At 35.2% G+C, this 21,524-nt stretch overlaps 1 protein-coding gene across 1 annotated transcript in view; it reads right to left on the bottom strand.

Annotated features, from left to right (window-relative positions):
• LOC128208906 (leucine-rich repeat-containing protein 58-like) overlaps positions 1 to 21,524 on the bottom strand; it is a 40,244-nt gene that overhangs the window by 4,284 nt on the left and 14,436 nt on the right. The window contains exons 3-12 of the mRNA XM_052912603.1: positions 14,231 to 14,286; positions 13,263 to 13,406; positions 10,639 to 10,804; positions 8,475 to 8,544; positions 4,309 to 4,420; positions 3,912 to 3,966; positions 3,566 to 3,614; positions 2,994 to 3,105; positions 2,397 to 2,521; positions 796 to 954 (exon numbers count right to left, since the gene is read on the bottom strand). Coding sequence (XP_052768563.1) covers positions 796 to 954; positions 2,397 to 2,521; positions 2,994 to 3,105; positions 3,566 to 3,614; positions 3,912 to 3,966; positions 4,309 to 4,420; positions 8,475 to 8,544; positions 10,639 to 10,804; positions 13,263 to 13,406; positions 14,231 to 14,286 — 1,048 coding nt within the window. The remainder of the gene's footprint in view (positions 1 to 795; positions 955 to 2,396; positions 2,522 to 2,993; positions 3,106 to 3,565; positions 3,615 to 3,911; positions 3,967 to 4,308; positions 4,421 to 8,474; positions 8,545 to 10,638; positions 10,805 to 13,262; positions 13,407 to 14,230; positions 14,287 to 21,524) is intronic.

The raw sequence follows: 21,524 nt of genomic DNA, 5'->3' as shown, positions 1-21,524 counted from the left end.
TGATTAAAAAGAGTATTTGAGTATTTTCAACTTTTGTAATTATTTAAGAAAAATTCCCAATTTCACGAAAAATGATAAAAATAATTTCCAATTCCAAGGGTACAGGTTGTTTTCACAAAATACTGCGAACACCCCTCCCCATCTTCTGTATGAATGTGAAGTACTTATTAGGCCATCACCTAATAACTTTCAGTGCGCTAAATCTTTAAAGTCACATATACAACCATAATGCACCAGTCAATTGTAACCGCGGCCCCCCAGGTCCAGGGGTATATCGAGGATAGCCGGGGAAATGGGCCGTGTTTTTACCTTCTAGGTGGCCCTGCAGTGCCGGGTGAATGCGGTGGTTTTGTCTTCACGTCAAACAAAGCGGGAAATTGGCCTTATCTAGGGTCCCTAGGGTACGGGGGCATTTAGCGAGGGTTTTACCAGCAGTTTGTCCCCGCTGGGCGGATATTTTGCCCGGGCTTGGCTGGACCAATTGACTGGTGCATAACAACCTTGCAAACCACCTTAAATACCTCATAAAATCCAGAGAGCTGCTAATGCTCCTGTTTTTTTTATTAAAACAAGGGACTCAATAATTATTAAAGCTAGAGTCATGGACCTTGCTGTACATGTGCAAATTTTCACTTGCAACATGTGTACCAAGTTTCATCTGAATGTCTTGAATGGTTTATAAGTTGTGGCCAAGGTTACTGTTTTAGGGCGATATGTCACTGGCAACAAAAGCAAGGCTACTAAAATACACTGGTTTTGTTCTTCGAAAACAAACAAGCTAAAAACAAAAAAGACCTTTCAGGTGAAGAGGCAATGCTGTGTCTAGTGGAATGTGTCGTTTGATTATCTCCCTTCCAACCAGATCTAGGAGCCTGGGAAAACAGTTATCTCCCTTGGAAATGGTCCGGCTCATGGCACGGTAGCTGGTCTCAACTAATAGTGGATTTCCTTGAGCTGAAAGAATTAAACTAATTAAAATACTTTGTATTTTAGTTAAATCATCTATTTGCTTAACAAAGATTATGAAACAAGGTATTGCAACATTATCTTTATCAAGCCACAGTAGTTTGGTTGGAATGAACTCCTGCTTTGGTGTCATATGACCTGTAAAAATTAAGTGACATTTAACCTAAAATATTTATTTTTTCCATCAGATTTATCAAACAGGTCACTTCTTCTAGCGATATTGCATAACAACTATGAATCTCTGCAGGTTAACAATGCCAGAAAATCTAGGACTGCGTAAATATTGGATATTCAGGCATTTTCTGACATTGTTAAACTGCAGCATATCATAGTTATTACATGCTAGATCATTGGTAGAAGTGACCTATTTGATAAATCTAAAGAAAACTAATAATATTATTATAATTGTATTTATATCACCATTGTATGTGTACAATTGTACAATGTAAAAGTTCATGTCACTAAATAGGTCTTGTGCATAAGATCTTTATACAGTGGAAACTCACTAAACCGGATCTCCACAAAACCGGAATCCCCGGAATACCGGACTTTTTTCAGAGTCCCGGTTTTCCCCTTCTATTTTCAATGTAAAAAAAATCCCTACAAAACCGGAACCCCGGAATACCGGACAAAAAAATCGAGAAAATTTGTTTGTTGTCAATGTAATTTTAGCTCACAAAACTGGACATATATTTGTTCAAACATGTCAAAATGATGTTGTGTATTAGGAATTCGCGAATCGCGTGTCACTTTGTTTTGACAGCTGGTGCGTTGTTAAATATTGCACCTGTGATGTTGTGTTAACTTGATAATCGATAATGATGATTGCGCTGTGGATTGACTGCTGCGCGATAATCAAACGATAATCAAACTTGAGAAAAGAAAAATAATTGAACCATTAATTTGTTTGTTGCAGAAAATAAAGAACTAGAAACGGTTATTAAGTGATCATTTTGGATGGTTGTTTTATCTAAAGACTTCTATGATTGAATCAAATTAGAGCGGTGCATTAATTAAACTATAAAACATACTTAACAAGCATTAAATTACGTGTTAATTACGTTAAATTATGTGTTTTCATTTAATTACAGTTTTCAACTTCCCTTTAAAGGTTTACTCAGTTTAAATTTTGAGTAAACTTACTCCGTACATCAAATCCTCACTAAACCGGAATCCTCACTAAACCGGAAATTTTGCCCAGTCCGGACCATGTCCGGTTTAGTGAGTTTCCACTGTATAAATTTTATAAATAAGGTCACGTTTAAGTTGATGATGAAATAACAATGAGAAAAACATTGCTTTTTATGAGTCAGAATGTTTCGCAATGACTTATCTTGTATGGGCATTTGTAGCTACACACACAAGTATATGTTCAAGTGGTGTTTCTGACACCTAAAGGGCCCCTATCCTATAGTATCAATGTGACTTACCTTTGAGCAGTATAGAACCCTGTAGGTTAGAGAGCGTATAAGGGAGATAACTCAGTTGGTTGTCAATCACTTCCAGCCGAGAAATGGAGGATACCAGCCCCAGTCTACACGGCAAAAAGCTTAGTCTGAAATACACATTGATGGTTGTGAAAGACAATAGCTACTATAAATACAACTTGTTAATAAAAAAATCTAGGATTTAGAACCCAGATATAGAGGAAAAGGTGTTAGTATCATGTTTTTGTCTACACAACGTTAAACAGTTCATTGCAAGTACTAACTGTTCACTACAGCACAGGAGAAAGAGGTACTCATTTGTTACTATTGACAAGAAGGAAGACGTATTGGATCAGTCTACTTTGAACAAGGTAGGCAGGTACTTACATATTACTGTCGACTAAAATGGAACACACATTTGAGCAATCCACTTTGAACAAGGGTAGGCAGGTACTCACTTGTTACTACTGGCTTAAAGGGAACACAAATTGGATCAGTCCACTTTGGACAAGAGTAGGCAGGTACTCACTTGTTACTACTGATTAGAAGAAAACACAAATTGGATCAGTCCACTTTGGACAAGGGTAGAGAGGTACTTACTTGTTACTGTTGACTAGAAGGGAACACAGCTTGGAGCAGTTCACTAGGGCACCAGGTAGACAGGTCAAAGAACAACTACTGACGTCCAGCGTCTCCAAGTTGACCAAATGACCTGAAGAATTTTAAAAATCAAAATTACTGTACTTTTTCAATTCTGTATGAGAAAAGTTTATACAAATTGGATAGATACTGCCAAACTATCAAAGTATTTTTTTTTTCAATATTACCGTATATGTGGAATTTTCGATATTAATATAAAATCTACAAAAAAAGGACTATTCTTTTAAAACAATGGGGTTGCAGCTTTAAACATTACATATTTTACAACTATTGTGAAGAAAGTTATGATAACTTAAACGAAGTCACTCTTGTTGGCACGATGCCGTGCATGAGTGTGGTCGTGTGTTGTGGGGGAAACCGGAGAACCAGGAGAAAACCAACTTGTCTGGCCTAGTGACCACTAACCAAACTCACATGCGCCCAGGCTGGGAATCGAACCCGGGTAGCCTTGGTGAAATGCAGGTGTGCTAATCACTGCGCTTACTGGACAAACAATGGAATTGTTAGCTTACCGATCTTTTCTGGTAACATTTCCAACTTGTTAGCACTGGCATTTAACCACTGTAAAAAGAAATACAAGTGATATGGAGTTGGTTAAAATTTCATCATAACACACAAAACAAAATGAAAATATTTTAATAAAACTTGTTAAAACGCTTTTGGCACAATAGAAGAAGTGTGGTGATTTGATTTGAATTATTTGTAACGTCTATTATTGAAACGTCTAAAAAAATAAAATCCTTTCTAAATGAGGCTACAAAAGCTTATAATTTTCATAACCTTTGTGTAAGAACTTCAATATATTTGTATGTACAAGAACAACGTTGAAGGTATTTCAGAAATCTACCAAACACGTACCTTTAATTGGAACAGTGAGAACACTTCATCACAGATGAAAGGCAAGTTGTTATGACTGAAATAGAAAACATCGTAGTGTGAAGGCCAAACAGCTATTCACTCAGATAAAGTTTAAGAGCCAATCTCGCAATCTAACAAGAGCTGGTTTTTCAGACAAAAAGGGAAATAACTCAACAAAATTTAAAGCCAGAGTTATGGGCCTTGCTATACATGTGCATATTGACAATGAGAACATGATTACCAGGTTTCATTTGAATATCTTCAAGAGTTTTTAAGTTACGGTTAAAGTGTTTGCAGAACAGCGATGACTTCAGGGCCATTAAAATACCACAATAGTAAATAACCTAGGGAATACACTACAGCTGAGGTAGGTAAATACTCCGTAAGTGTCTCATACCTGATATCCAGTATCAGAAGCAGTTTTAGTCTGGAGATCTCTGGTGGTATGAGTTGTATCACGTTATGGGATAAATGAAGCTCTTCTAGTCTCACTAGTTTACTTATGAAACCTGAAAAAGAACATGGATTTATTGTTTATACTTAAATCATCTATACTTAAAGACTATTTGTTTTTCAACTTCATCTTACTTAAATTTTAGATTGATTGTTGATATCCACTGAACACGGTGGAAAAACTGCTTTATATGATCCTTCCACCCTGTTGAGAATATGTTCATGAACTGATGAACTGTTTATGAACTGTCCATAAATTTTTTCAAAAATTCATCAACAGATCATGAACCAAAGTTGATTAATTTTTCATGAACTGTTCATCATAAGAAGTTCATGAACCTTATGCCATAATTTGAGTGATTTTGTGTTTCAACTAACATGTTGGTGTTTTATTTTCATTATATTAAATCATATTTCTGTTTTGAACAAAAATATATGATTTGGAAATGATCTATGGCAGACAAGGCTGTTATACAATCTTTGACTGGACCATTATTTATTTCTATAAGCTTCCTCTTTTAGAACTTTACGATCTTGTTCATAAATTAATAAATACTTTTTCTCGAAACATAATGAGCCATAATTCTTGAAATACAATATTTCAATTCTCATTGCAATTCTTAAAAGGACACAATATGTTCATAGATAGATGCATTTTGTCATATTCAATTTCAAAGCATTATAATGTTTAACTCATTTAACTAAAATAATCTAACAAAAAAAACATTAGATTTGTGTACTACAAAAAATATGGTTTAGTGATATTTGGCACTTTAACACTGGGGTATTTTATAACGGCTAATATAATGAGCGCCATTTAATTACAAAACAGCGGCAGTTCTTCTAATCATGAAATGTTTATAACCATAAATTCTTGTTCTGAAATTACATATAAGGGATAAAACATCATAGAAGTTGTTTTCCTAGGGAAACAGTGTTGTAACTCATAATTTGTTTTCTTGGAAACGTAATGAATAACTTCCCTACAATGACATGAAGATAATGGTCTTTGTAAATAAATAATGGTTTTCTCACCTCTTATAGCAAACATGGGGAATAGCAGAAAGCCTTCATTGTTTTTGCAATCAATATAATATAATAGGATATATGGCCCACACATGCCATTAATCAATTAACTGATGTTACAATAAAGTGCATGTCAAAATGAATGGAGCCATTATGACCCAAGAAGTTATCACCATACAGAAATCAATTCTGTGATAAGGAAATGACTGTCATCTTTAGACCATGGAAAATGATAACGTCAGACGATAAGACTGGTGTTTAGCTTCATTTGAAATTATTTTATGTGTTAAAGTGGATAACAAATAGATGAACTTACTGTTTGGAACAGTAATTTTATCGAAATACAATTATGTCAGCCTATTTCTCTGTAAAAAAGCCTCCAGACTCATTGTGTTATACGAACCAAACATCTTTTCATACTCACTGGGTTATACTAACCAAACATATTTCCATACTCACTGGGTTATACCAACCAAACATATTTCGATACTTACTGGGTTATACCAACCAAACATATTTCCATACTCACTGGGTTATACCAACCAAACATATTTTCATTCTTACTGAATAATACCAACCAAACATATTTCCATACACACTGGGTTATACCAACCAAGCATATGCCCATACTTACTGGGTTATACTAATGAAACATACTTCCATTTTCACTGGGTTATACCAACCAAACATATTTCCATACTCACTGGGTTATACTAACCAAACATATGTCCATACTCACTGGGTTATACCAACCAAACATATTTCCATACTCACTGGGTTATACCAACCAAACATATGCCCATACTTACTGGGTTTTACCAACCAAACATATGTCCATACTCACTGGGTTATACCAACCAAACATATTTTCATAATTACTAAGTAATACCAACCAAACATATTTCCATACTTACTGGGTTATACCAACCAAACATATGCCCATACACACTGGGTTATACCAACGAAACATATTTCCATACTAACAAGGTTGTACCAACCAAACATATTTTCATACTCACTGGGTTATACCAACCAAACATATTTCCATACTCACTGGGTTATACCAACCAAACATATTTCCATACTCACTGGGTTATACCAACCAAACATATTTCCATACTCATTGGGTAATACCAACCAAACATATGCCCATACTTACTGGGTTTTACCAACTAAACATATTTTCATACTTACTGGGTTTTACCAACCAAACATATTTCCATACTCACTGGGTTATACCAACCAAACATATTTCCATACTCACTGGGTTATACCAACCAAACATATTTCCATACTCACTGGGTTATACCAACTAAACACATTTCCATACTCACTGGGTTATACAAACCAAACATATTTCCATACTCATGGGGTTATACCAACCAAACATATGTCCATACTCACTGGGTTATACCAACCAAACATATGTCCATACACATTGGGTTATACCAACCAAACATATGTCTATATTGACTGGGTTATACCAACTAAACATATTTCCATACTCAATGGGTTATACCAACCAAACATATGTCCATACTCACTAGGTTGTACCAACCAAACATATTTTCATACTTACTGGGTTATACCAACCAAACATATTTTCATACTTACTGGGTTATACCAACCAAACATATTTCCATATTCACTGGGTTATACCAACCAAACATATTTCCATACTCACTGGGTTATACCAACCAAACATATTTCCATACTTACTGGGTTAATCCAACCAAACATATTTCCATACTTACTGGGTTACACTAACCAAACATATGTCCATACTTACTGGGTTATACCAACCAAACATATTTCCATACTCACTGGGTTATACCACCCAAACATATGCCCATACTTACTGAGTAATACCAACCAAACATATTTCCATACACACTGGGTTATACCAACCAAACATATGCCCATACTTACTGGGTTATACCAACGAAACATATTTCCATACTTACTGGGTTATACCAACCAAACATATTTCCATACTCACTGGGTTATACCAACCAAACATATTTCCATACTCACTGGGTTATACCAACCAAACATATTTCCATACTCACTGGGTAATACCAACCAAACATATGCCCATACTTACTGGGTTTTACCAACCAAACATATTTTCATACTTACTGGGTTTTTCCAACCAAACATATTTCCATACTCACTGGGTTATACCAACCAAACATATTTCCATACTCACTGGGTTATACCAACCAAACATATTTCCATACTCACTGGGTTATACCAACTAAACACATTTCCATACTCACTGGGTTATACAAACCAAACATATTTCCATACTCATGGGGTTATACCAACCAAACATATGTCCATACTCACTGGGTTATACCAACCAAACATATGTCCATACTCACTGGGTTATACCAACCAAACATATTTTCATAATTACTAAGTAATACCAACCAAACATATTTCCATACTCACTGGGTTATACCAACCAAACATATGCCCATACACACTGGGTTATACCAACGAAACATATTTCCATACTTACTGGGTTATACCAACCAAACATATGCCCATACACACTGGGTTATACCAACGAAACATATTTCCATACTAACAAGGTTGTACCAACCAAACATATTTTCATACTCACTGGGTTATACCAACCAAACATATTTCCATACTCACTGGGTTATACCAACCAAACATATTTCCATACTCACTGGGTTATACCAACCAAACATATTTCCATACTCACTGGGTTATACCAACCAAACATATTTCCATACTCACTGGGTTATACCAACTAAACACATTTCCATACTCACTGGGTTATACAAACCAAACATATTTCCATACTCATGGGGTTATACCAACCAAACATATGTCCATACTCACTGGGTTATACCAACCAAACATATGTCCATACTCACTGGATTATACCAACTAATAATATATCTGTACTTTATGGGTTCAAGCAACCAAACATTCTTCCATTTTTACTGGGTTAAACTGACCAAAATTTCCATACTTGTTCATACCAATGAAATAGTTTTCCATACTTTAGTCCTACTGCGTAACAGCAACCAAACATATTTCCATACTTACTGGGTATGTGTTTAAATGTGTTGTGGCTGATATCCAGGCAATGAAGCTCCGTTAAAGACCCCAGTGTTTCCTGAAAGTATCACCAATGTTCAGTTAAAGGAGGGTAAAATGAGGCTGTCAGCATAAAGTACTCCAAGGTACACCTGAATTAGGACTTCTGACAATTCCCATTATTCATAATCTTAAAATTAGAGAGTCTCATTATACTGGAGCCAGGAATAATGATGTAATCAATTCTTCATATTCCCATATAGGGTAATTACTTTTGAAACATTTGAGCAAGCTTAATGGCACCCTGAATTGCCCATATAAGGCCATTAATCTAGTCACACTTGAGCAAGCACACAGGCAGCGCGAATTGCCCATATAAGGCCATTAATCTAGTCACACTTGAGCAAGCTTACAGGCAGCGCTGTGAATTGCACATATAAGGCCATTAATATAGTCACAGTTGAGCAAGCTCACAGGCAGCGCAAATTGCCCATATAAGGCCATTAATCTAGTCACACTTGAGCAAGCTTACAGGCAGCGCTGTGAATTGCACATATAAGGCCATTAATCTAGTCACACATGAGCAAGCTCACAGGCAGCGCTGTGAATTGCCCATATAAGGCCATTAATCTAGTCACACTTGAGCAAGCTCACAGGCAGCGCGAATTGCCCATATAAGGCCATTAATCTAGTCACACTTGAGCAAGCTTACAGGCAGCGCTGTGAATTGCACATATAAGGCCATTAATCTAGTCACACATGAGCAAGCTCACAGGCAGCACTGTGAATTGCCCATATAAGGCCATTTATCTAGTCACACTTGAACAAGCTTACAGGCAGCGCTGTGAATTGCCCATATAAGGCCATTAATCTAGTCACACTTGAACAAGCTCACAGGCAGCACTGTGAATTGCCCATATAAGGCCATTAATCTAGTCACACTTGAGCAAGCTCACAGGCAGCGCTGTGAATTGCCCATATAAGGCCATTTATCTAGTCACACTTGAGCAAGCTCACAGGCACTGTGAATTGCCCATATAAGGCCATTAATCTAGTCACACTTGAACAAGCTCACAGACAACACTGTGAATTGCCCATATAAGGCCATTAATCTAGTCACACTTGAACAAGCTTACAGGCAGCACTGTGAATTGCCCATATAAGGCCATTAATCTAGTCAGACTTGAGCAAGCTCACAGGCAGCGCTGTGAATTGCCATTTTGGGGCCATTAATCTAGTCACACTTGAACAAGTGCACAGGCAGTGCTGTGAAATGCCCCCATATAAGGCCATTTATCTAGTCACACTTGAGCAAGCTTACAGGCAGCGCTGTGAATTGCACATATAAGGCCATTAATCTAGTCACACTTGAGCAAGCTTACAGGCAGCGCTGTGAATTGCCCATATAATGCCATTAATCTAGTCACACATGAGCAAGCTCACAGGCAGCGCTGTGAATTGCCAATATAAGGCCATTTATCTAGTCACACTTGAACAAGCTCACAGGCAGCACTGTGAATTGCCCATATAAGGTCATTAATCTAGTCACACTTGAACAAGCTCACAGGCAGTGCTGTGAATTGCCCATATAAGGCCATTAATCTAGTCACACTTGAACAAGCTCACAGGCAGCGCTGTGAATTGCCCATATAAGGTCATTAATCTAGTCACACTTGAACAAGCTCACAGGCAGCGCTGTGAATTGCCCATATAAGGTCATTAATCTAGTCACACTTGAACAAGCTCACAGGCAGTGCTGTGAATTGCCCATATAAGGCCATTAATATAGTCACACTTGAGCAAGCTCACAGGCAGCGCTGTGAATTGCCCATATAAGGCCATTAATCTAGTCACACTTGAACAAGCTCACAGGCAGCGCTGTGAATTGCCCATATAAGGTCATTAATCTAGTCACACTTGAACAAGCTCACAGGCAGTGCTGTGAATTGCCCATATAAGGCCATTAATCTAGTCACACTTGAGCAAGCTTACAGGCAGGGCTGTGAATTGCCCATATAAGGCCATTAATCTAGTCACACATGAGCAAGCTCACAGGCAGCGCTGTGAATTGCCAATATAAGGCCATTAATCTAGTCACACTTGAGCAAGCTCACAGGCAGCGCTGTGAATTGCCCATATAAGGCCATTGATAGTCATGTTTGACTTAACTTACAGGAAGCTCTGTGAGTTGATTTTTCTCAAGACTGAGGACCTGTAGCCCCCGGAGACATCCAATCTCTGCAGGTATGGATTGAAGATGGTTCCCATTCAGGTTAAGGCAGGTAAGCTGGGAACCAACAAACCCCAGTCTGCTGGGACACGAGTGAAGACCACCACAGCTGAAATATATACACATCTAGTCATTAAAGTGTGAACAAGCTAGGAACAAACAAACCGCAGAATGAAGATCCATACAACTGAAATATATACACATCTGGTCATTAAAGTGTGAACAAGCTGGGACCAACACACTCCAATCAGCTCGGACATGAGTGAAGACCACCACAGCTGAAACATAAACACATCTGGTAATTAAAGTACGAACAAGCTGGGAACCAACAAACGAAAGAATGAAGACCCCCACAGCTGAGATATATACATATCTGGTAATTAAAGTGTAAACAGGCTGGGAACCAAAGAGTCTGTGCTTTAAATGCTACCATCTTAAAGACCAGGAAAGAAGGCAAAGCTTTGATTATATGGTTACAACTGCAGGAACGGAAACAAAAGCTCTGGGGCTTAGTATATTTCATCAAATATCCTTTAAACAGCAATTCCATATCATACCTAGGTGAGATTTTCAACAGACAGGCCATGTGTTTTGAAACCTTCCTTGGTACAAAATTGTTCCTAGAATTCTTCTTGAAACAGCCTCCATTTATTAAATCACCAATTACTATATCAAAATTAAAAAAATTACACTTTTACTATAAATCATATCTTCAATCTAAACCTTTATTTAATGAATAAGTTTTGCATTCATTATATTCAATAACAAAGAATATACAGTCATGTATGATTTTCCGGAACTATTCAAAGCAGCTTACAACTATTATGAGCCTTCTTTAATGGTGCCATTACACCAAATGATGTTACTTTAAGGAGACATCCCTTATAGAAAGAAAACAAGATATCGGATAAAATGACAGTTTTGATCTAATCAAAATTCTGGCTTTGCCCTTGGGTTTGTCAAACAAACAAGGCTAATTCATTTCCTGTTTTTATCAGAGATGATTCTGGATGTAACATCTAATCTGCAAAAATGTCAAGGGCAGGCCAGACAAAATTTGCGGCTTTATTAGCCCTTCATGTTTGGGAAGATTAAACAAAGCTTAAACATTTCTCGAAAAAGATTTGTTTGGCAATAATTGAAGACATTTCTGTTTAACATTATGGCTAGAGTTTATTTATTTATATGTATATTTATAGTAAAGATAATGTTCATTTCCTCCACAGTCTTTTTAATTTGACACTCTTATTCAAAATTAATACACATGTATAACAAATATATATTTTGAGTTATCAACTTTTATCTACTTACTTAATATTGCATTTATGGAAAATAATAATAACTGATCACATGATGGTTACTGTGTATTTACTAGCTGAACACCTATATATTCTTTGATTGGTGAGTGCTAAAAGATTTACTGTGATCTACTTTCGTCTCATAATGTAGAAATACTGTGTTTTCTGCAACTTTGTTTCAAATTAAACTCAGTTTCCTTCATAAGAACCAGTGTTCTCGACATTTATTCATTTTTTTTGGTAAATTAAAATATTTGTTATAATTGGTGTAAATCTTATTTGGGATTAAGAGTTCATCTTTAATAGTTAGATTAAAGGTGGAAATCAAGAGAAAATATTATCAGTCAACATTAGGAAATGGGCAACTTGCCTTGCCTCAATTAAGTTCATAAAAATCTATTTAAGCTTGACTGTAAAGACAGCTATCAACTGATATAAATCACACTCAAGACCATTCTGAGAGACCCAGAGAAAGTACCATGAAGTTGGTGAATTGCAGCCATTTTTTTGCCTAGATCATTTTATCTACCTCTTTGTTGATTTATTTGAGACATAAAAACAGTTTAAGTAACCACAAAAAGACAATGGTCGTATAAAAGACCTATCCACTATAAAAATAAGACATAAAAACACTGGTGGGTTCAGAGAGGGGGGCACACAGCTCCTCCCAAGGAAACTTTTGATGCGCATTGAATGAGCCTTAACTTGCAAAGGTTGATCTCCAATTCATATTGTGTATGTGTTGTAATTACTTTCAATACTAATAGTTTGTTATGAAACAACTTAGCTGTTATCTCTACTTAGTGACAAAATTAGGCAATTTCATTTTTTTATACATATATCTGAAAATTGACTTGACAATATGTCCAATAAAATTTAATGTCACATTTTATTAATAATCATCAAAGAGAGCTCTGTCAAACACAAGGTCACGGCGTGGCATAGTAATAGGCAGCAGGGTGGCAGAAAAGAAAAGCAGGGTGCTCCCCCTGCTCTTTAGGCCTAGCTGGAGCACTGGAGGACCTACAAACCCCTTTTTGGGGGATGCATGAAGCCCAGGTGCTCCCCTTAAGAGCGCCCCCTCTAACGTCAAATTCTTGATCTGCTCCTAAAAGACACCTATATATATATATTCATAACTTAGCTTTAATCCTATTTACATTATATTGATTGTGAAACAAGTAATAACAACATTATCCTAAATAACGCTTGTCAGCACAATGTTAAGCAATGAGAATGATCTAAGATCAGGTCTAAGATTGATATTACCTCAGGTCAATCTGTGTGTGTCTATTATCACATGGTGTGCTGCACGTGGTCGACTTCTGGTGCACGTGACATGCTAATGTGGAGAAACAGCACGTGCGACATGTGACGAATCGGCAGCCCTCATCAGCGTAGTAGTTACCACATCTAGGGGAGAACACAGTGCATTTACCTATCACATAATTTGCTACAGCAGAGTTCTATGTCAACATGTGAACCATGTTTCATTTGAATGTCCTTAAAATGATTTAGAGTATTTGCCATGTTTTTTGCACATTGTCGCCATTTTTAACAACAAGGCTATGACCTTTTTTCTTCGGAAAAAAAACACAGAAAAAGCTAAAAAGGATTTCCAGGCGCGGTAATGAATAAGCTACCAAAAGTGTTCAGCTAATAAACCTGTAGCAGATTGACATAAGTTTATATGACCACAACATATCTGATTATTAGTTGTACATATCTGATCAGGGGCGGATCCAGGAATCAACGTTAGAGGGGGCGTAGCTTAGGGGCGCAACCTTTTGACATGCACCCCTCCCTCTGAACCGAAAGTGTATGGCATAAACTGTTTGCATATGGATTGGGGGTTAAGCAATCAAGAAAAATTAACAATTTGTAGTTGGAAATGATGCATTATGGGCGTATTTTATTATTTTTTATCTCCTAAATTGACATAAAAAGTAAACTTTGACGATTTTAGAGGGGGCGCGCGCCGGATGCGCCCCCCTCTAAATCCGCTAGTGCTGATTATTAGTTGTATAGAGATAAATGGCAATGCAAATAAGAAACTTCACAGCATTATTCACAGTATTATATTATCTCTTTGGCTGTTGGTGAGAAGTGTAATTTATTGCAAATTATTCTTTAGTAAAACTAATGCAAAAACCAAATATAGAATTGACGATTTTTTTTTTATATTAAACTCTGTTGATCAAATAAATGGATGTTAAGATGTTAGAACTTTGAAATACCTGACACAGGGAACATGAACTCTTTCACCGGAAAACCACTCCTGGGAATAGTATCTCTGAAAAAAAAGAGAAATTCTTTGTTGCTTTGGAAATGAAAACATAATATTTCTGAGAGTGTAACCTGAAAGATCATTTTAATACAGCTTCGTTTAATAAAATGGTAATTTGTGACTTAGAAATGGTCTCTTTACTAATATACATTGATGTCATATAGAATATGGAAAGCTGCTTAGTAACCATGATTTTCAATGTGATAGTGAAGAATTGAAACAGTCAATTATCTCTATAGGTTTACATAAAGCTACAAGTACACATACAGACAACAGAGTCATCATCATCAACAGAAAAAATAACCTTTTGATTTATCTGGAACTATGGTTTTAGCCAGGTAATATAAAGGACAAGGTGCACTATTAGGGAGAAAAGAACACATTGTATCGGGCTGTGAATAATTAGATGTAATAAATTTGATAGTAAATACTAGGGAATGTGTATCATTCAAGTTAATATTAGGTTTCAACTGCCAAATATGTCAAGTTTGTATGAATTCATAATCACCTTTAACATTTTAATCAAATAAAAGAAATATGAAAGAGGGGAGGTAAGAACGAAATATGAACTTAAACCCTTCTGTAGCAAGACTAAATATTACGCCAGAGAAAAATTATTTTGTTCCTTCCCACATTCATCTGAAACCCCACCTCCTATCCTCCTTTATTAAATCAGATGCGCTAATAAAACTGACGGGACACACATCAATGGAGAAAATTTAAACAATAATAAAGAGCTAGGGTTGTATTCATGCAGCATCTTAAGTTATTACAAACTTTTAAAGTCAATTCCTTAAAATTTTCATTGTCAATTTCAAAAAAAAGTTTAAGATTTTTTAACATTTAAATATGTTTTGTCAATAAGGTCCATGAAAATATGTATTTCAGTCATCATTAAAGGGACTGTAAACCAGAATTTTTTTTTTCTGTAACAAATCTCAGGACAATTATCTAATAGAATGTGTTACGCTTTGATATCATAATTGTAAAAAAAAGTACCAAAATGTAAAAAAAAATTGTGTCGGAGACCGGGTTCGAACCCGTGTCGCCAAATTTGCAGTTCTGCTATTTTATGATACGTGAAACAGCCCCTTTAAGTTTGTAAATCATTTGACCAATGAGATACTTAAGTTAGAATATGGAGAGTGAGAGTGGTGTCCCCTTGACAAAACGCACCTTTTTGTAAACAAACCTGTTTTGGTTATTTAATAATGGATAATGAAATCGAATACTATCTTTTTAAAATAAAAAGGACACTTAGTTACAAGGTAACAATAGATACAAAATATTGCTTTGAAAACAATAAAAAGATGACTTTGTAAAGCATTTCTTTAGACCATTAGATCGAAGTCACTGATGCGAACCGATGTTGTAAAACACTGCTTACGTAGCAATTGGTTACCGATAAAGTTAGTTCAGTATAGCAATATTATACTAAACGTCCTCGTGAAATATTTCAAATCTATTCTGCGGATAAAAAGTAACTACTATGTAAAACTATGAACAGTAAGAAAAGAGAAAGAGAGAGTGAAAGTAGCATGAGTGAACTCGATAATAGCACAAATAGTATCAAACGGGAAACATTGTCGACAAAACAACACAAAAAGAAAGGGAAGAAAGAAACAAGCCAAAACGGGAATACTGACGAGATAGACAAAACCTCAAAAATGACGGACAAAACAGAAAAGTCAACAAAAACACAAGAAATAGAAACTGTTTTAGAAAACGACGATGATGGAAACCTTACGGATTCAAAACCTCTCTCTATCAATAAAATTCAAGAAGAGCTGAAACATATGAATGAAAAATTGAATGAAGTTGTATTAAAAAACAACCAGTCGTTAAAGGAAATTATAAAAGAGATAGTGACTGAGGTGAAAACAGAACTCACCAAAGCGTTTGACGATAAGATCGATAGATTAGAATCCAGATCATTTGATATTGAAAAAGAAAACGACAATCTTCGAAAACAACTTCAGTCTGACAAGAAAAACGAAGAAAAACTGTCTGATAAGAAACATCAAGAAGTAGTTGACTTAGAACAGACGATTTTTACACAAGAAGGTAGAATAAACGAACTTGAACAATACTCTCGAAGAAACAATGTTGTCATTACTGGCATTAAAGAAAGCAATGAACCGGAAACTCCAGAAACAACAACAAAATCAATAGTAAAATTTTTAAATGAGAAACTTGAAGGTTTAAATTTACATGAAAATGATATCGATATGTGTCACCGACTTGGTAGACCTGGACCAAAACCAAGACCTGTTATCGTGAAGTATGTCTCAAGAATAAAACGCAATGCCCTTATCAAGCGCAGAAAAGAGTTCAAAGGGACACTTATCTTTATAAATGAGGACTTCACAAGCCTGAATAGACACGTCTTGGGTACTATTAGGAAAACACTACAAAACCCTGAACATGCGACAGAAAGAGCATGGGCATGGGAAGGGAAGATCTTTCATAAAGGGCAAGACGGGAATATTCGCCAGATACAACACCGTGATTACAATCGTTGAATGGGTATCAAATAGCCTACACGCGTGAGGAAAAATATTGGGAGACGCTATCTGTGACGGTCAGTGTACTCATACAACAACTAAAAACTTTCAATTGACTTCGAAGAGCAGCACGCTTATAAATACATGTGATTTAATCCGCTTATTATATTGACCACCTTTTGACTTTATATCATACATTACAATGAATGAAAATGTACACGTATGCAACTTAAATAGAGTATTTAGAAATGCACGTTAACAGGAAAATGTAACAAGAATAGAAGTTAAAAAATACATTACTTTACATTTAGTATAAATTTTTCGATACTTTTGTTTCCACACATTATTGTTTAAACATATGCATTGTGCAATGTGATTAGTACAGCTTTAACTTTCCCTTTTGAAAGGTCATGCTTAACTTAAATGAATATCAAATATACTTATTCACTGACTACATTGACAGATTACAAATGCATGTGCAGGACCTATATATGTGTACAACCTAAGTTAGGTTTTTAGTACATTTTGTTTGACCTATATATGTGTACAACCTAAGTTAGGTTTTTAGTACATTTTGTTTGACCTATATATGTGTACAACCTAAGTTAGGTTTTTAGTACATTTTGTTTGACCTATATATGTGTACAACCTAAGTTAGGTTTTTAGTACATTTTGTTTGACCTATATATGTGTACAACCTAAGTTAGGTTTTTAGTACATTTTGTTTATTTACACACCCCAAATGGAAAGGTTATTTTACAAAATGGTTGAAATGTGCATTAAGAAGAACATCAGAAATGTGAGTAGAGCATTAGAAGCCATACTATTGTAAATGTATAATGGATTTGTCTTTATGATTGAAATTACTTAAGAATATTATACAATGTATTTTTGCGTGCGGTAAATTAACAGTCCACATCTTTTTTCTTTCTTTTATCATATTTGAATTCAATACATGAACAGACTAAATGAAAATTAAAATATAACATTTTAACCAGAAATAAGGTGTTACTACAAACCAATGCATCTAATTCTAAAATCAATTTGCGCAATGCAGTAAGCATAGATCAGTCGTACTTAATGATTTCTAATACAATTGTGATATAATTAACATGCAAAGAAATACATACAAAAGTATATAAACTATAAAAAGTAACACATTACTAAGTTTGATATTAATTTAACACTATTGTCCACACACTTATTTTAAACAACACTACATCACGCTTTGTAGTTAACCTTTTTTGAGAGCTCATATCATACTGCCTTTTAAAATATTATAAACATACTTTAACATATACCTAAATTTTTTTCACCTTATCTCTTATATAAATAGCTAATATTGGTTACGCATCGTTTCTTAAGTAATTTAGAATATATCAAATGATCTAATGGTCTTGAGAAAAAACACTGATACATACAATCTACATGTTTTATAATGCGTTATGGTTTCTTATTACAATGATTTTGAAATGGATATTTTTTAGCATATGCAGACGAAAATAGCAACACTTAATGTTCGCGGTTTAGGCAATTATCAGAAAAGGAAACACATGTTTGAATGGCTTAAATTAAATCATTATGATATATGTATGCTTCAAGAGGTACACTGTAAAAAGGAATTGATTCAAAAATGGAAAACAGAATGGGGGGCTGATTGCATATTTAGCGGAAACAAATCAAATAGTGAGGGTGTTGCATTTTTTTTTAATCCAAAACACAAAATTGAAATAAAACAAGAAACAGAATTGATAGAAGGTAGACTTTAAATTGTTGACATAACAATACATGACTCAGAAATTTCATTGATAAACATACGAGGGGTGATCCAGAATTACGTGGACTTCTTACATATTTTCTATATTTTTCATCCAAATCATTTTAAAATTCATGCATATCTTATTTGAAGTATTCTGCATAGACGATATGAAATTTAGATCTGTAAAATTTATGAGTATTGAAAAATTACGGGTTCTTAGATAACAGGAACGGACGGTCGGCACACCGTCTAAAATGAACGTTCACAAACGTTTTATGTATATCTTACAACATGCTTTTCTTCCATGTTTTTCTATGAAATTCCGCCAAATTACGTCGTATTAAACGCTGACTTCATACGAATATACTTTTTAAATTTCTGACGTCATTTCCGTTTAAAAGTCGTAATATTCTGACTTGATTACAAGCACAGTCTGGGATACAACATAGCGTCATTGGACTTTGAATAAGCGCGAGACTATGAAGATTTGCGTTAAATGGGGAAAACACGGACACAGATTATGATAATGATGGCCGAGGTGGAAATGAAGCAACATGTGCCGTTCATTAGTATTTAACTGGCATTAACGTTTAAGAGAACAATGATAGTTCATAGAAGACGATAAGGAAAAGGGACAGAAAAAGACAAGAGGCACGACGTTATTCGACGTTGGTGAAGAACGTCATCAGAGGGGATCGCCGTTTGACAGCACGTCGTAGCAAGCATAGTCGGGGCATGGTACGGAAGTCCAAAGGGTTTTAAGAGAAGATTAAGGCGTGCGAAAAGTTTGTGCAAGATGGGTCCCTCATTTGCTATGAAAGGACGAGAGAGAAAAACGTATGCGTTATTCAAAGACTGCAAAGATTTGCACAGGAAGGTGAACAATTAATGAACCGGGTTACTTTGAAACGGCGTTATTTTTTTAAATAATTAATTAATTATTTTTTTTTATATTAATATTATTTATTTATTTTTCTATTTATTTATGTTTATCATAATATATGAAGTTGACTATGCGTCAGTGTTGGTTGGTAAACTAAAAAAATATGACGCTTTATGAGCGCAGCGTCATTGACGTCACTGGACTGCGCCGGCGGGTTCAACCATATGTCGTAATATGATTGTAATTTAGCGAAAATTAAATATTTTGCTCTGAAAATTGCAGGAATTATATAAGATATGTTATATGTATTGAATGTGAAGTTTCTACGTTCTTTGTGAAATGATATTTGAATTATTAAAAAAGTCCACGTAATTCTGGATCAACCCTCGTATATGGGCCAAATAAAGATGATCCACTGCTTTTCTTACAGCTTGAAAATTATATTCTCAACAACAACGACAAAACAATTATAATAGGGGGAGACTTTAACACAGTTTTAAACGAGAATTTAGACAAGAAAAATGGCAAAACTGGAACTCATAAAAAATGCAGAACAAAATTATTGGAAATGTTAAGCTCCTCAAACTTAAGCAATGCATGGAGACTAAAACATCCCGAAAATTACAATATACTTGGCACTCGAACACAAAACCTCACATCGACTGTAGACTGGACTACTTCTTAGTCTCTTATGATTTAATAAACATTTTAGAAGAAACCACTATAAAGCCCGGCTATAAAACAGACCACTCACTGGTATCAATTAGTTTAAACACGTCGAAGATAAAACGAGGCCCGGGGTATTTCAAAATAAATAACTCTGTGTTATTAGACCCAATTTATCAAAACAGCATAAAAACCTGCATAAAAGAAACGGTTAGTAATAACACCGAATGCAATGCAAATACGCTTTGGGAACTGATAAAAGGTTCAATAAGGAATGAAACAATTAAGTTTACAACTCATCTTAAAAAGATTAAAAATAATGAAAAAACAAAACTACAAAATGAAATACAAACATTAGAATCAAAACTCAATACGAATAACAAAAATGAAATTGATCAAATATCTGAAATTATCTTAACTAAAAAACAAAAACTAGATGAAATAACACAAACACAACTAAACGGTATCATATTAAGAGCTAAATCAATTCACATTGAACACAACGAAAAGAACACGAAATATTTTGCCAACCTTGAGAAGAAACGCGCTGAAGGAAAATCAATAAATACTCTAAAGGTTAACAAGAGCACCGCGAAACGGAGCATTATACACCCGAAGAAGATTCGGCTTGAGGTCTTTAATAAACATTTAGGTTATGCTAGTATACTGCTTACTAGGTGTGAAGTGTTTACAACAAAGGCTTAAACTTCCAATATTGAAACTTTAATGATACTTAAGTTAGCAGTGCTAATAAAAACCTTTGTTCAACAGTATTTTTTTACAACATAGAATAATTGTAAAACAACATACATACTGGTAAGTAGTGCAATGAAGGATGAACTAATATGGAATCAGATTTTATGAAATGAAATATTTTTATAAAAAAAATAGAATATCTGAAACTTCCTTAGAAAATCTGAGAATACAAGTTTAAAAGTAGCAGGACTTGGAAAGTGCTCACAACACATCCTTTTAATGTAGCAATAATTTGTATAAAGTTATCTAAAAATTGCTTTATTGGTTACAAAGTTGTGGCTAGGACACGTTTTCTAAAAATTCCTTTATTAGTAGTAACACAAAGTTGTGGCCTGGACACGGAATTGCTAACGGAATTGCTAACGCCCCCCAGTGAAATTAGCCTTTGAGGAACGGATCTGGAAAGCATGCTTGACAAATCCTTTTAATGTAGAGATGATTTGTATAAAGTTATTTGAAAATTGCTTTAGTAGTAACCCAGTTATGGCCTGGACATGGAATTGCTAACGCCCCCCCCCCTGGTGATTCTAGTGTTTGAGGTATGGACCTGGAAATTGGGCGCGACACATCCTTTTAATGTAATGATGCTTTGTATAAAGTTATTTGAAAATGACTTTATTAGTGACCAAGTTGTGGCCCGGACAGGGATTTGCTAACGCACCCCCATGGTGATTCT

This window comes from Mya arenaria, chromosome 11 (assembly GCF_026914265.1).
Source record: "Mya arenaria isolate MELC-2E11 chromosome 11, ASM2691426v1".
In the NCBI taxonomy this organism is placed as follows: domain Eukaryota; kingdom Metazoa; phylum Mollusca; class Bivalvia; order Myida; family Myidae; genus Mya; species Mya arenaria.
The sequence above is the reverse complement of the archived record's forward strand: the minus strand, read 5'-3'. Positions and strand labels throughout refer to the sequence as shown.